Genomic DNA, 14,433 nt, shown 5'->3' on the forward strand with positions numbered 1-14,433 from the left:
GCGCCCAACACCGAGCTATCGACTGCAGCGGTGAGGCTGAGGGTCAAGGGATGTGGCATCCTTCTTCCCATAGTTGCAACTGCTTGAGACTCAGTACCTGGGTATCCCGACTGGGGGCACATGTCAATGGCGGATGGCGTATCGAAACCAAGGTTCTGTATCCGGGTCTGTATCAGGTTTTGACACCAGGCTAGCTGGCGCGAAAATCCTCTTTTAGGAGTGCGCTACGGGAGCGCCCGTGATCTGCGTTGCGAAGAGCTGGATTCATGCTGCCGCTCTCCGCTCCGAGTGACGCACGCTGCATTATTGGTGGCTCACTGTTGCGTCTGCGCAGCTATATACCTCATCTGGATGAACCCGATATCAGACGCATATGATAGATAGTCAGCGCAGGAACTCAGCTGTGTCTAGAACGCCGTTCAGCCTCATCGCTAGTCAGGTACCGACTTAACACTGCACTAACAAGCGATACAATGGATGGCGTGCGTCGGATCACTGGCCGTCGACCAGAATATGCTATGGATAGCAACATAGCAGAAACCTTGTCGACGAGACGGGCTCAAACACAGGCAGCGTGACGTAAAGACAAGACGAGTGTGTCTGCTGCTAAGGCTGCAGGAAGCGCAGTTGATTGTATCATTGGGTATCTCTGGAACTGCGATTTAGTCGCAAACGTGGCTGGATGAAAGACAAAAACTCCGCAATCGCCTCATTTCCACCAGAACACCGAACAGGACCCGTCAGCGTTCAGCAGGCGCCTCATGCTGTCATCGCCAGTAAAGTTTTGCTTGCGCCCAAACGGATCGGTAAGCAATACAGACAGCTTTTCGGATATCGGGCTCATTTCGTGTTTCGATACCGCCAGCGGTGGGCTCATTCGGTTGGGGTCAGCTTGCAGGAGCGAGAAGATGCTAGTCTTTGCGCGGCCGATCATGCGTTGATGCACGTCGCGGAGCGAGTCGTACAGCGGCCAGAGGGTGTTGAGGTATCTGGCTGCAATGGGCTCGACGCTGCGGCAGGGCTCGAGCATGTCCATGCATTCCCTGGCGAACTCCAGGTCCGTCTCGACACCCTCCGATTGGCCGTCAAGCAGCTTGGTCGACGCGCTGTGGAGAAGAACAATGGCGGCAGTGAACGCCCAGTAGCTGTGGTGCTGTTAGCATGGCGCGCTGCCATCTTCAGTGCGAGACTTACATGATCAGCCAACACCGTCTTGTCAATGTGCCGTCGAAAGAAATCAGTCGCAGGATCCGTGCTATGGTCTGACCTGCGATGGCACATTCGTTTCGGAAGTGCCGTGCATCGCTCTCCGAGAAAGCGAGGTTGCTGGAGGCGCCGTCTGTGAGCTGGCCTTCTGCAGTCGCAACAAGCAATTGACGGTAGATCAAGATTAAAGCACCCAGGTACATGATCTGAGAGCACCGTCAGTTATGGATATTACACAACCCCGACTTTAGACACTTACATGGACCATAAAAACTGCCCGTCTTTGGTACAACGTCAGATCAGACGGCCCCTCCGAGGTGAGTGTTGGTAGTTGTAAGATCAGTGGCACTTCACTACGCCACGTCTCTAACTTCTGCGTGAGCATCTCTACGTTCTCGCGAGTGGCAAGTTCAGGCGAAGCCAAGGTCTTTGCGATCTCCGCTGCAATCAAACCAACCTTGCTCGTCTGCGTGTGAATCATCTCGTCCATTGTGTCTTGAACCAGGCGCCTCGAAGTGCAAGCAATCTATTGGCGGTTAGACACATTGTGGTTATCGCTGGGTTCGTGCATACCTGAATGTCTTGCGGGGTGGCTTCTGAGTTGTAGCCGAGCGTGTATGAGAGCCAGCTGTCCATGAAGATCAGACTTCTGTAGACCCTGCGCCAGTTGTCGTCCATGGACCCCACAAGCGTGCGGTGCAGGAGCGGACACTTCCAGCGTCCAATTTGTAACCCGGCAGCTGCAACAAACTTAGTTTAGGAAGTCGATGAATGTAAGTGAGATACATACCGATCAAATATCTTGCGCTCATGTGCTTCTCGAGCAAGGCGTAGAACGACATAGCCAAGAGTAAACGCATCGTACGTAGATAGTCGGCCCTTGCATTCTGCTCGTGGAAATGGAGGGTACCGGATGCATAGAGGATTTTTCTTATACGGTCTGGAAAGCACTCAATGTCGTAATGCGCACCCATGGTAGCGATGGTAAAACATTCCGCCAGATCCATCGAGTCGATCTTGCCCTTGGGTCGGTATATTCGTTCGAGGACCTCATCTGCCTGCTCGTAGCTCCACATGAACAGCAACGAGCCCGTCCCCCGAATGAACGCATACATAGACCGTCTCATGAGCTCCTCAGGTGGAAGGTTGTTCTCGTCGTACGGCCGCACGTTCTGGGTCAAGATCTCGCCCCTCAGTGAGATCAGTTCGCTGAATGCCAGTGTCAAAGCGTTGTGGCACACCTCGGCATCGGTACCAGAAGACGAGATAGACGATGGTATCGAGGATCCGGGACTCTCCGGCGTCTCAGGGCTGGCCCGCGAGTGGTCGCGGGTGCTGTAAGACACGGTACGGCCTCCAAGACTTCGCTTCCCGCTAGCAGACTGCGCCTGCTGTGCTTTGAAGTCGTTCAGATACGCTTGATACTTCCGCCATTCTTCAGTCTGCTTGTACTCGTCCATCTGCGACTCGTACTCCTGCATGGCTCGTGCGGCATTGCTCTCCCACACGCGCTTCTGTTCTAGTGCTAGCTCCTGCCATCTTCGCCCGACCTCTCGAGCAATGTGCACGAAAGAGAGTTGGCTAATTTGAGGGTCAGTTCGCAGCTGGTCTGCAAAGTTCACGTCTGGACACTGTCAGATCTGTATAGCCACTGATGGCTTGCAAGCGTACAGGCTGTCTTGGGTTTCTTGGGCGCCTGGGAGTCCGCCCTTGGATGGCGTCTGTATCTCCGCTTCTCTCGCGGCGGCGGCGTGGTCTGCTGGCGTGCCAATGTTTCCAGAGCGGACGTTGATAGAGACGTCGGCTCGGGCGAAGCGACGTCCGGGTCCAGAGAGAGTGTTTGCGGGACTCCACGCCAGGTAGCGATTTCTCGTTGCAAGGCTCGACGGTGGCCGAGTTTGAAGTCCAATGTAGTCAGATCGTCCTCTGTGATGTCGACCACGGTCTCCCAGTTGCCAAATCCGTTCTCAGATAGTACCGGTAGATATGTCGAGAGGCCAATGCGCCCAAGAACTTCGCTCAACTCAGGCATGTTTGGGAGGGAAAGGGGAAGGATCGCCATGATCGCAAGATGACGTGGGTGTCGTCCTGTAGATGTGGAGGGCAAATGTGCATACTTGAGGAATGCGAACAGTCTCTCACCTGGCAAGTTCCGGTCCAGGGTCCTCGCCAGCGGAGAAAGCTGAAGGCTGCATGATGTGCAGTCGAGACTCCATCCAGCCGTTCGAAACACTCGATCGTGGCTTCGGCGCAGCGACCATCGCGAATCAGACCACTGTCGCGTTTGCCCTGACGTGCGCTAGTCAGATGCCGAGTGCCGGTGCGGAGACCTCAGTTTTTGCACACCACGACGCCAACGGCGCACGCGGTTTCGGCTTTGCCATGTTTGGAGCCTTCAAATCATCATTTCCCACCGCCAGCCTTGTCCTGCAGGGGCTGTTCTTAGCAGGTTCGCCGGTGTGGCTGGCTGGCTCCAGACTCCGCAGTGCCCGCACCAGCCCGCAGTCAGGGCAGCTGTGCCCAGCAAATAGTCTCGGCCCAAGCCTCCGGAGCCCGATCAGGATGGTGATCGGACACGGTCCGTCAAATGGGTGTACATATTCTAACACTATCGTATTAGTTTACGGCCGCCTCCTCTGATTCTTTGTCGCGAGCGTTGGTTGCTGCAGGAAGCCTGCAGCCGCAAATCTAGGTCGCGAGCGGAATATTAAAAAAACTACAGAACAGCATCCTGCAGGTCTGCCTCAAGTAGCCATGCCAGATCGAATCCGTGGCGAGGATCGCGAACGCTTCAACACCGTCTGGACTGGTGCGGCGGTGCGGCAATTCTGAACAGATCCCATTCGTTCCACTTCTATTGACTCTCGATGCTACTTCTTTCGCTAGGCTGAAAATGTAAGGTCTCACGATTTGCAAATGCCATCTGCGCGTCAATTCTTAGGCATTGTATGCCCTGCCCTTGCTCCACTCTGATCACTCGAGGATCAAGCCGTGCGGCAGTCCTGCCTGTTACTTACGGGCAAGTGTAACGATGCACTCACTGCCTTGGTCTTGCGGTCAGTCTCCACGGAGTCGCATTCAAGAATACCATGCGCTTACTCATGCAAGGACCGGGTCTAGGCCCTCGCCCTCGCCCAGCTCTTGCAGTCTAGATTCACCACTTCCTCCAACGTAAGACTCGTTTAACAGCCACCACGCCGCAGCTTGTCGTGCTTGTTCGCCTCCACGGGCACGCGCATTCGCGACCCTGACTCTCGCCATGACCTCGTGCTCAGCCTCATCCGCATTATGGAGCTTCGAAGTGGGTTCGTGGACCCTGATTCGCTAGTTTTGTCCTGAACAAACTGCATTCGGTGCTGTGGACTACCATCCCAACCTGATTGGGACGTAAGTAATGTGCTCACCACGGCAAATTCAGCCTCTTCAAGCAGCAGAACCTTACTACGAATATCCTAAGCTTATTTCAGCATTCTATTACTAATACGTGCATACTCTTGGAAGAAGTGCGATGCAAGTCTACAGCGATGGGCTTTTGATTGACATACATAGTGGTTCTACCAAATATTGCTGATACTGCTACAACTCAGATTCGTTTGGCAAAACACAGCAATGCATGCGGTGGCAAGGAACGTGTTTGATTCGAGGTACCCCATTCTCCGCCGAGACGGTACTGGAGAGTATAGTAATCGCAAACCGGACGTGCACTCCGGCTGCATCAATTTCTAATCCAGCCACTACCTATGCGGGGACGTGATCTTCGATGTAGAAGCAGAAAGTGTGAGCGGTATTTGAAAAGACGCGTGTGTGTTTCAGAACCTGGGCTAGCCGCAGCAATCGGAACTTTGCCATGGAATCGATCTGGATGTACTCCACGATTTCCTTGGATCGTAGCCGTGCCGCCGGCGTACTCCATATCACATTTGTGGTACCCGCTCTTTACGCTCGCCGATCAAACGTGGACGAGCGGAGCTGCATGTGAACGATGGCAGCCAGAGGTGGCACATGAGGTCTTGCCAGTCGCACCGGCCTTGACACCAATTGAGCCACAAGCGAGCCCTGTGAGCCCATCGAGATCTCTAGAGACAACAATGCGACACTAAGTGGGACAGAGGCGGTCGGCACTGCTGACTATGCCGGCCAGACAACATCTACAGATACTTCGCCATCAGCTCCTGGACAGTGTCTAGATTCAATGCATCGATCTTGTTCCCGTTCCCCTCCATGGTCTCAGCCTTGAACAGGGCGTTTAAGATGGCTTCCTCGACCGAGTCTGCACTCGCTTCGAAGAGCGCATTGATCGTCTGATCGTCTATCATCTCGATGCTGCGATCCAAGGGCTTCCAGGGGTCCACTTTCTGCGACGTCGATGTGTGCTGCTGAACATCAACTTCGTTTGCGGTGGAGAAGGCGAGGAAGATGTCGCCCGAGGAGTTGGACCCCCAGCCGCCGACACGAGATAGACCGACAGTCGCTCGTTTGGCGAGGCGGCGGAGTTGTGTTGGATGCAGCGGTGCATCGGTTGCGAGAATGACAATGATGCTACCGTCTTGCTTGTCTTTCTCTTGTTCGATCTTGAACAGCAAGTTGGACTGCGACAGAAATTTTGGATCGCGCGGATTCTCTTTGGCCAGGCGCTCCTGCTCCTCGAAGATCAGGCGGCCGACTGGCGCGCCTGAGATCTTGAAGTCTCTCATCGGACCGTAGTTCGTCTGGACCAGAGCAGCGACGGTGTAAGTTCTGTCGTGCGCTGCTGGCACCAAGCGGCTGCTAGATCCTGTGCCGCCCTTGAACCAGTGACAGATCATTCCCGTGCCGCCGCCAGTGTTACCTTCCTGGACAGGCTCACTACTCGCTTCGTCGATTCCCTTGACCACGTGCTGAGATGTGACCGCAAACTTGGACACGTCGTGCAGGTATCCGTCGAACGTCTCTGCAACAACGGGGAGCAGAAACCAGCCCACCTTTCCGACGTCGTCACGGTACTCCCGTATCCCGTACTCGTAGATACCGTTGTACGCATTGCCTACGCCGAAGCTGCCGGTGATCACAATGGGTGAATGAAGCAGCCCCGTCTCTTCGATCCAATGCGAGCCAGTCATCTCGCCCGAGCCATTGAAGCGGAAGATTCCAGCAAAGCAAGCCTTATGGAACCAGTCTTGGCGAGGGAGGATAGTTGTCACGCCGGTGTTGATAGAGCCGGCTGGTGCGTCTGGATATGTGGGAGATTCGTGGACGGACTGTGTTGAGACCAGCACACCAGCAACATCTGTCAAACTGTTCTTTGGGCCAGGCTCATAGCGCCCAAGATATACGGTGGGTAGTAGTTCTCTCACCCGTGGGCGGGATGAAGACGATGTAGCTTGGGTGGAAGGCATGGTGGTGATTGTGTGAGGAGAAGGAAGGTACACGAAAGGAAGCCTGGAGATGCTCAGTAGCCTGCTGAGACTGTAATACTACGCTGTGCTCTACTTATACTCGCTTGGTCTCAACTTCTAGAATCACGTTACGCACTCCCGTCATCCTCAGGCTCAATTGGAGATGTCTGGCGAATCCCTATGGTCGGCTGAGGCGCCCTGCAGTCTACGCGTTGAGGTGCTGTTTTTGGAAGGTGCAATGGCAAGAACGATGAAGCGGAGTCATAGACGCGTACCAATTCCTGTTTGCGATGAGCTGTGAGTCGACTCATGCAGTGTCGAAGGATTAACAAGAGTCACAAGCTCAGGTGCCCCACTACGACACTCAGCACTAAAATATCGCAAAACCACACCCCGCTGCCTTCTAATCGAATGACTTGCTTATCTTCGCTCTTGCAATTTTAAAATGTGTCCTGGCCCGCGACTCGATGCCTCTGGATCAACTCACCGTTCGGCGCATGTCCAAGGTAAGTCTCTCGTGTGGGACTAAGCCCGCCAGAGCGAAGCCTGGCTCCTACGGCCGATGCATAAGTGGACTTTGCTACAGACAACACATCGACGAGGGCAGTAGAGCATGTGTTGGGAGTATTCCTCTGTGGATACACAGCAACCTCACTCGGTTGTTCTCCCCGCAATATGCCGCATCGGAGATTTGATGTAGCTACATGGAGCAAGCGGCGCTCATCGGATGCCGTAACCCCACCTTTGGCAGACGATAAGCTGTGAAAAGATGGAATCAAGGAAATCTTCGTCAATTCAGTTTTCTTTCTTTTTGTTGTACCATCAAGACACTCTGCATTGTGAGAAGCGATGTTGTTCAAGGCTCTGCCATCGTTGGCTCTGTTGGTCGACGTGACCACGGCCAGCTATGCCTTCTACGTCGGCAAAGCCTTGACTGAAGATGGCAGTGTAATGGTCGGTGGCACTGGCGAGGAGGTGTCTTCGCACTGGCTCGAGATCTTCCCTGCGAAAGATTATCCCCCAAATGCGACCGTCGAGGTGGGCGTTACGGAAGCTGCTTCCATGCCCGGCAGACGGCTCAACATCTCACAAGCCGCCCACACATTCCGCTACCTGTCCATGGAGTACTCTGATTACGAAGGCTTCCCGGCACCGCTGACCAATGGAGGTCTAAATGAGAAGGGCATTGCTGTGAGAGACGTGTGGGCGCAGAACAGAGACGACCTCATTGCCATGACACCCAACCCTCAGACCGGTCTGCAGTACTCCGATCTAGCACGTGTTGTGATGGAACGAGCAAGCACTGCGCGTGAGGGTGTGGAAATCATTGGCCAATTGATCGCTGAGTATGGCTATGCCGACTACGGGGGTAACAGCCATCTCATCGCCGATGCGAACGAAGGCTGGGTGGTGTGGGAGATGTCAGGAGGCCTCAAGCTGTGGGCTGCTGAACGCCTCGGCCCGGATGTCGTGCGTGTTTTGTATCCAGGATACATTGAAGATTTCCCCGTCGATTTCGCAAACAGCACAGACTACATGGGTTCGCCAAACATCGTCTCGTTCGCGGTTGAACAGGGCTGGTGGAACCCAAACGGTACCGAGCCCTTCAACATCTGGAAAGCGTACGGCACCGCCAGCGGCAACTACACCGCTAGAGACGGCGGCTACAAGTACATGTCCCAAGCCGCCCTCGAAGAAGCCACACTTGCCATGGCCCCCGTCACCGAAAAGGACCTCATTGCGCGCGTGCGCGACTACCGCATCGCCGATGACGAAGCAGGCTACGGTCAAGTCGTCTCTCTGCACGCCGACACCGACCCAGACCTCCTTCAGATCTGGGTCGCGCCCACAGGCTCTGTAACTGCGCCCTTCAACCCCTGGTGGCTGGGCGTCCACAGCGTGCCGCCCGAGTACGGCCAGCACCGCTACCTGACCGCGGACGCAGCTTCCACATTCCTCGACCCCGACTTCCAGTTCCAGGAAGCCACGCACTTTGCGGGCCGCATCTATAAGCAGGCGCTGTTCTACACCTGCTCCAACCCGGACTCGTTTTTGCCTGTCGTGCAGAACATGCTACATGGGTTCGAAAACGCGTCGTTCAGCGACCTGGCGTGGGTGGAGGGCAGCGCTGCAACGCTGATTGAGAATGGTCAGCGCGAGGAGGCGCTCAATCTGCTGACGTTTTACGCTCACACGCGCGCGGAGAAGGCGCTTGGGCTGGGCAAGACGGTGGTTGATGCGTTGGATGCGTATGTCAAGTTGACAGGCGCATTCCGCGTTCCTTCTGGCTCGCGCATCAACGATCCGGGGCTGGGTGCTGAGACGGTGAATTGCCTGGTTGGGTGGGATCCGGACCAGCCAGCAGACCAGCAGACGCCGTTGAGGCGGAGGTGATGGATTGTTGATAAGTGTACGGTGTATAGGACTCGCTAAGTAAAACTCCTGCTCCTGTAATAGTAGTGAAAATGTAGACTTAACACATAGACTTTCCTACCGGGGTTTGAAAACTACGACCTCCTATCTGCTGATTAGACCTTTCATATGATCATATGGAATCGACTAAATCCTGATAGCTTTTCATGGTAATGCCCTCTCTGTGAACACTTTGGAAACAACTAACCCCGAGATGAACCAATCACGGCTTCAGTATTAACTGACAATAACACGGTCTAGCTCACCAATACGCTAAACAAAGCCTCGGGTATCTGTTCTGTATCCAACGCGACTTGAATAGTTGATAAATCCAATCACCGCGTCGAATTCTATCAGTTTCATCGTGCATAATTCCAGCACCCTTCGGTCCGCTCCAGTCATATTCCTCGGTACTTCAAAAGAGCTCGATCAATCCCCTTCCGGTCGTCCATTATCGTAGCCCAGCATCGACCGCGTATCACTTGGAAGCTCCAAGTCTTGTGAAGAATTGGCTGTGTGTTGCATGTGGCTCAAGGACCCAAGCGCATGCAATGCCCTCGTGTCCCCCCTGCGACCTTTGTGTCTTGAGACGATCCTGGCGGACCAAATCACCATTGGCATGGCGTTCAGTCCATAGCGGTTTCCATGACCCTGCGTTCTACCGGACGACTGGGAGTCGTTGGAAATCGGCATACTAGAGTCATCGACAGCACGGAGGAGAGCAGCCTATCACACAACAGTAACCCCAGATATCTTCGTCGTCCATGCTGATGGCTGTGGTCGGCCCTACAAGGCACCAAGGATGCTCTGATCTTGAGCCAAGCGAATTGCGTATGCTAAGAATCTTGGGTTTTTCCTGAACCCCAACAACCACGCGCCGAGTTACTTGTACGGTTCTGTGCCGCTGCGTCAGAGCGTAATCTCAAGACCTTGGGCCTTTCCGTTCGTCCTGGCGGGTACCCTCTTCCTCCGCCAGGCCGTCAATCCAAGTTCCCCTCTTTTTGGTTCTGTACCGCTGGGTGGCACAACCGACTGCCAAGCGCTTTGGAGATTAGGTGGACTTGATGTCTTTGGTAATGTCAAGGTTCTTTTGTGTGATGACTCTTGGAAGCTTCTGTAAGTGCTACACATGCTGAAGGTGTCCTAATTTGCAACGATGGGCCGTAGAGAACATGCACATCGGATGTCACCAGCTGGAAGGAGAAGTCTTGTTGATCCTGTGCCTTGTGCTAAGATGCGTTCGATCTGATTCTCCGCGAGGAGTGATTTTGCAACCCTTTGGATATGGTAGTTGACGTAGCGGAGGAAGCCTCCGGCGCGCCAATATTTGTGGTGCATCGGCCTTCTTGGATAGTACAGTCAACGGCGAGCCTCCAAGATCTTGTGGCAGCGTGGCATTCTCTCGCTACCCCGTGGGGAATTTCATCTGGAAGTGAAACCAGTTCTATAAGATGTGGGGGTAGGATGCGTAATTCTAGATTCGACAGCGGTAGTCTTCCTCTCTGTTCCCACCACTTCTCGATTTCAAACCCACTGCCACTTCTCGGCTCTCATACAGTGCATCCCATTTTCACAATGAATCCCGAGATAGAGACCTCAGGACAGAGTACACCGGACAAGAAGCGGGCAGATTCTACACCATCTGTACCTGAGAAGTTTGAGCAGGTCCTCAATGCGGATCCGCCGCTTACTATCGATGCGGAGACGGAGAGAAGACTGTTGAGAAAGCTGGATATGCGCATCATTCCCATGCTCTGTTGGGTATACTTGATGAATTTCATGGATCGAGGCATGTGCGATCTGCAAAGCGGTATTCTCGTCTTGCTAACCGGTAAAAGTCAGCATCGGCAATGCGCGCCTTTACGGTATGGAGGAGGACCTTGGGATGCCACCTGGTGGCAATCAGTATCAGATCGCCGTTGGTATACTGTTTGTCACTTACTGTGTAAACCTCCCTGACTCCAACTTTGGGTGAGAAGCGCACGCTGACCAGTTCAAAGCTGTTTGAAACGCCATCGAACATGGTTTTGAAAAGACTGCAACCAGCTCGTTATCTGGCCGGTTTGGTCTTCATCTGGGGTCTCGTGGCCACGTTCACAGCGTTCTGCAACAATTTTGCTTCACTTGTCGCTTGTCGACTGCTCCTAGGTGTCTTCGAAGCCGGTCTGTTCCCAGGTGTGATCCTTTACCTTTCTATGTTCTACACCAAGAAGAGTCTATCATTGCGCAATGCCTTGTTCTACGGCACAAGTGCGATCGCTGGCGCGCTCGGAGGGCTCGTGGCGTACGCTATCGGCGAGTTGGATGGCGCCGCAGGATGGAGGTAAGTTTGCGACGCAAGATTGGTCTGAGTGCATGACTAACGATTCTCAGAGGCTGGAGGTGGATCATCTTGATAAACGGCATCCCCACGGTCCTGACTGCCATGGCTGTACCATTCGTACTCCCCAACAGTCCCGAGACCGCAAGCTTTCTCTCTGAGGAGGACCGTCGGAATCTTTTGTTGCTCCGAGCGCTCGAGGTCGGCCAGACGAAAGCTGCACAGGTACTACACAAGGAAGATGTCAAAGCCGGAGCCAAGGACTGGAAGACGTGGGCTTTTGCCATTAGCCAATTCGCCGGTCTGGGCATGCTGTATAGCTTCTCTGTTTTCCTCCCCACCATCATTTTCGAGATGGGTGCGGGCTGGTCTCGACAAGTCGTGCAAGCCCTGACGATGCCAGTCTACTTTACAGGATTTGCAGTGTACGTGGCGACTGCGTGGTACAGCGACAAGATCCAGCAACGAGGCATATTCTGCATCGGAGGCTTCTTGACTTGCATGGTTGGGTATATCTTCCTCATCGCGAATCAAGGTGTCGGTCTGAGTTTTACTGGTTGTTTCATCGTGGCGATGGGCCTTTGGACGTCGACTGGCGCAGGCTTCACATGGCTTGGAGTCAACAACCCTCGATATGGCAAACGAGCATTCGCTAGTGGCATGCAAATCACGATTGGGAATGCTGCGGGTGTCTCGGCGCCGTTTCTGTACAGCAACGCGTACTCGCCGACCTACTATCCAGGCTATGGTGCAACCATTGGGCTCCTTGCCATGGGCATCGGCATTTATCTCGCACTGCACTTCTGGTTTCGGGCGCAGAACAAGAGAAAGCTTGAAGGTAGGGAAGACTACCGGATGGAGGGGTTATCTGAGGAGGAGATTGCTGAGCTGGGAGAGCACAACCCAAGATACATGTATACAATCTAGGTGCCAACTGGATGATCGCTGAAATTAGGTGGATGTTGTACAGTAATATATGCGATTTGCCGGTGTTGTTGGTACAATAGACACGCAGTGAAAGCAAGATATTTCGTAAATGCCTGGTATGACGTAAGCATAGACTAACTCTCCATGGTCTAATGTCCCCACGTCACATTACATCTCTTCAACTTCAATTGTTACGACTCGACCTTGGGAGACTCAATTGTCATTAGCTCGCTACAACATCGATAGCAGATCAGCCTGCATGCCAAATCCTGGATCCAAAAAGCGAAAGACACGCCATTCAGGACGAAATTTCAGAATGACACGGCAGGAGCCAGGTGCTACCATGCTTGCGCTTGCCGACACTGGCTTGTTGCGACTTGTAGATGAACTTCTGCTCAACGTTCTCGACTTCGTAACATCCCTTGGAGATCTTCGCAACATTGCGGCAACATGCACACGTCTTCAGGGTCTTGCGGAACCGTACATCTGGCGCTCCGTGTTGGTGCTCAGCGGGACACATGCACGCAACGTTGCTGTAGCATTGGATCAACGCGATCAGCGAGTTGATTTCATCCAAGAACTCTCAATCCGGTATAGGAATACACATAAAGAGGGCATTGAGGACCTCAATCACTGGATGACACTGATGTCAAAGCTCCGCTATTTGACTCTTGAAAGCCCTTGTCCAAATAATTCCGAGTGGAGTCAGGGCGAACTCTTCGACGGTTGGTCAAGAATTGACTATTCAAACTTGATGGCGAGCGCAGTGTTCCCGAGAGAAGGCTTACCAGTCGCGTTGCCAATGCTACAATCTTGTCGGTAACAGTATGGAATCACCTTTGACTTCAGGCTAACAAATAACAGTCACATTGCATGCCCATGGGCCAGATGACAGGAAGTTCGATCTTGACAACCGACTGGCTTCTGTGTTCTACCACCCTACTCTCCGCGACCTCACTATATCTTGCCTGAACATCAAGAATGCCGATATGGAATCAACGATCAAGTCTTTCGGGAAAGAGCGTAAATCTACCCCGCTACGTTCTTTAACCTTCATTGAATGTAACATTGATATGGATACACTCTTCACCATCCTCAGCATGCCGAAGGCTCTAAAACAGCTCTCGATTGGTGAGCGTTTGCATGTGTTCACAGGGGCACACCCAGCCATGCATGCTGAGCAGCGAACATCCTCGGAGCGTTTCCTACCAGCTCTGCAGCAACAAGCAGGCTCACTTGAGAAACTGACTCACATTGGAGGCTCGCTCTCATATATGCTCAGGCGTATAACCGACGAGGATGGTGCCGCCAAGCTGCGCTCCTTTACTGAACTACAACACCTCGAGCTGGGTTTCGAGTCGCACCTTTACTATTACCTCCGCGCGAACGGGTTTCCACCGCGACTCAAATATCTCAAGATGCTAGATAACGCCATATCAAACAGCTACAGCCAGCAACCTGATGCTCTCACGAGAACAGTGTTCCGCTCAGCGACATCGCTGGTTACGCAGTGCTTCCCCTCTAGTGTGCCGGAAGACTTCACACTTCACATCCACTATTCGCATACGTATGCTTTTCGCTCAGCAGAAGCTGATGAATGGATCTCTACACTGTTTCTTAGTCGGCCTTTGGTCTACAGGATTGCAGATATTTTGCACGAACACAAAGGCCGGCTCGTTATGTCGCGAGACTCATTCCCTTCAGGTGATTCTTACATCCCACCGTACATGTACGGCGAAGAGCTACCGGTCGAGAAGATGCTGTATAGCTCGGATAACTACTTCACGTTCAACGGAAGGGATTACAGAGTCCTCGACGATGAAAGACATCAGGCGAAGGTGGAGAGAGGTCTGTTAGTGTGTCCGAAGTGCGTGAGCCGAGCCTTTACAGAGCGCGAATGCAAGCAATTAGGAGACGGGAGTCGGTGTCAGCCTTGTTACCGGGATGGTATGGAATGCGGGTGGGCGAGGGATGAGAACGGACAGCTCGCGAGGCCAAAGGCGAGCGAGAATCTGAAATGATGATTGGGTTCAGAATGTGGACTTCATGTGCATGCGCCCATTAGAGATAAATACCACGAGATCACTCTGCTATCTTCTTTAGCACTTAATAAATAATCCCAACTTCAATCTGCTGCATTTGGATAAGTTCGTCGATGGAGATGGTGGAAGTTGTGCCAAGGTTCAGCTTTCG

General features: G+C 53.3%; 5 protein-coding genes across 5 annotated transcripts; 3 read left to right on the plus strand and 2 right to left on the minus strand.

The window, feature by feature from the left end:
- Nucleotides 1-287: 287 nt before the first annotated feature.
- On the minus strand, nt 288-3,575 carry C7974DRAFT_210390 (uncharacterized protein). Its single transcript, XM_046136956.1, has 6 exons — nt 2,878-3,575; nt 1,997-2,830; nt 1,780-1,946; nt 1,466-1,732; nt 1,195-1,412; nt 288-1,145 (listed from the first exon to the last, which is right to left on the minus strand). The coding sequence occupies exons 1-6, from the start codon at nt 3,266-3,268 to the stop codon at nt 710-712; spliced, it is 2,313 nt and encodes a 770-aa protein (XP_045995136.1). The 5' UTR covers nt 3,269-3,575; the 3' UTR covers nt 288-709.
- A 1,755-nt stretch (nt 3,576-5,330) lies between these two features.
- On the minus strand, nt 5,331-6,905 carry C7974DRAFT_210431 (peptidase family S58-domain-containing protein). The gene has a single exon (XM_046136957.1). It carries the CDS (start codon nt 6,579-6,581, stop codon nt 5,355-5,357), a length of 1,227 nt encoding a protein of 408 aa, XP_045995137.1. The 5' UTR covers nt 6,582-6,905; the 3' UTR covers nt 5,331-5,354.
- A 53-nt stretch (nt 6,906-6,958) lies between these two features.
- On the plus strand, nt 6,959-9,198 carry C7974DRAFT_210444 (peptidase family C69-domain-containing protein). Its single transcript, XM_046136958.1, has one exon. The coding sequence runs from the start codon at nt 7,431-7,433 to the stop codon at nt 8,973-8,975; it is 1,545 nt and encodes a 514-aa protein (XP_045995138.1). The 5' UTR covers nt 6,959-7,430; the 3' UTR covers nt 8,976-9,198.
- Nucleotides 9,199-10,568: 1,370 nt separating this feature from the next.
- Nucleotides 10,569-12,240, plus strand: C7974DRAFT_434927 (major facilitator superfamily domain-containing protein; the record flags this gene model as incomplete). The annotated part of the gene is made up of 4 exons (XM_046145023.1): nt 10,569-10,782; nt 10,832-10,938; nt 10,994-11,316; nt 11,367-12,240. 4 exons carry the CDS (start codon nt 10,569-10,571, stop codon nt 12,238-12,240), a joined length of 1,518 nt encoding a protein of 505 aa, XP_045995139.1.
- A 176-nt stretch (nt 12,241-12,416) lies between these two features.
- On the plus strand, nt 12,417-14,433 carry C7974DRAFT_210469 (uncharacterized protein). Its single transcript, XM_046136959.1, has 2 exons — nt 12,417-13,055; nt 13,105-14,433. The coding sequence occupies exons 1-2, from the start codon at nt 12,500-12,502 to the stop codon at nt 14,259-14,261; spliced, it is 1,713 nt and encodes a 570-aa protein (XP_045995140.1). The 5' UTR covers nt 12,417-12,499; the 3' UTR covers nt 14,262-14,433.

The sequence above is a fragment of the Boeremia exigua genome (genome assembly GCF_020726555.1).
Source record: "Boeremia exigua strain MPI-SDFR-AT-0100 chromosome Unknown C7974scaffold_8, whole genome shotgun sequence".
Taxonomy (NCBI): domain Eukaryota; kingdom Fungi; phylum Ascomycota; class Dothideomycetes; order Pleosporales; family Didymellaceae; genus Boeremia; species Boeremia exigua.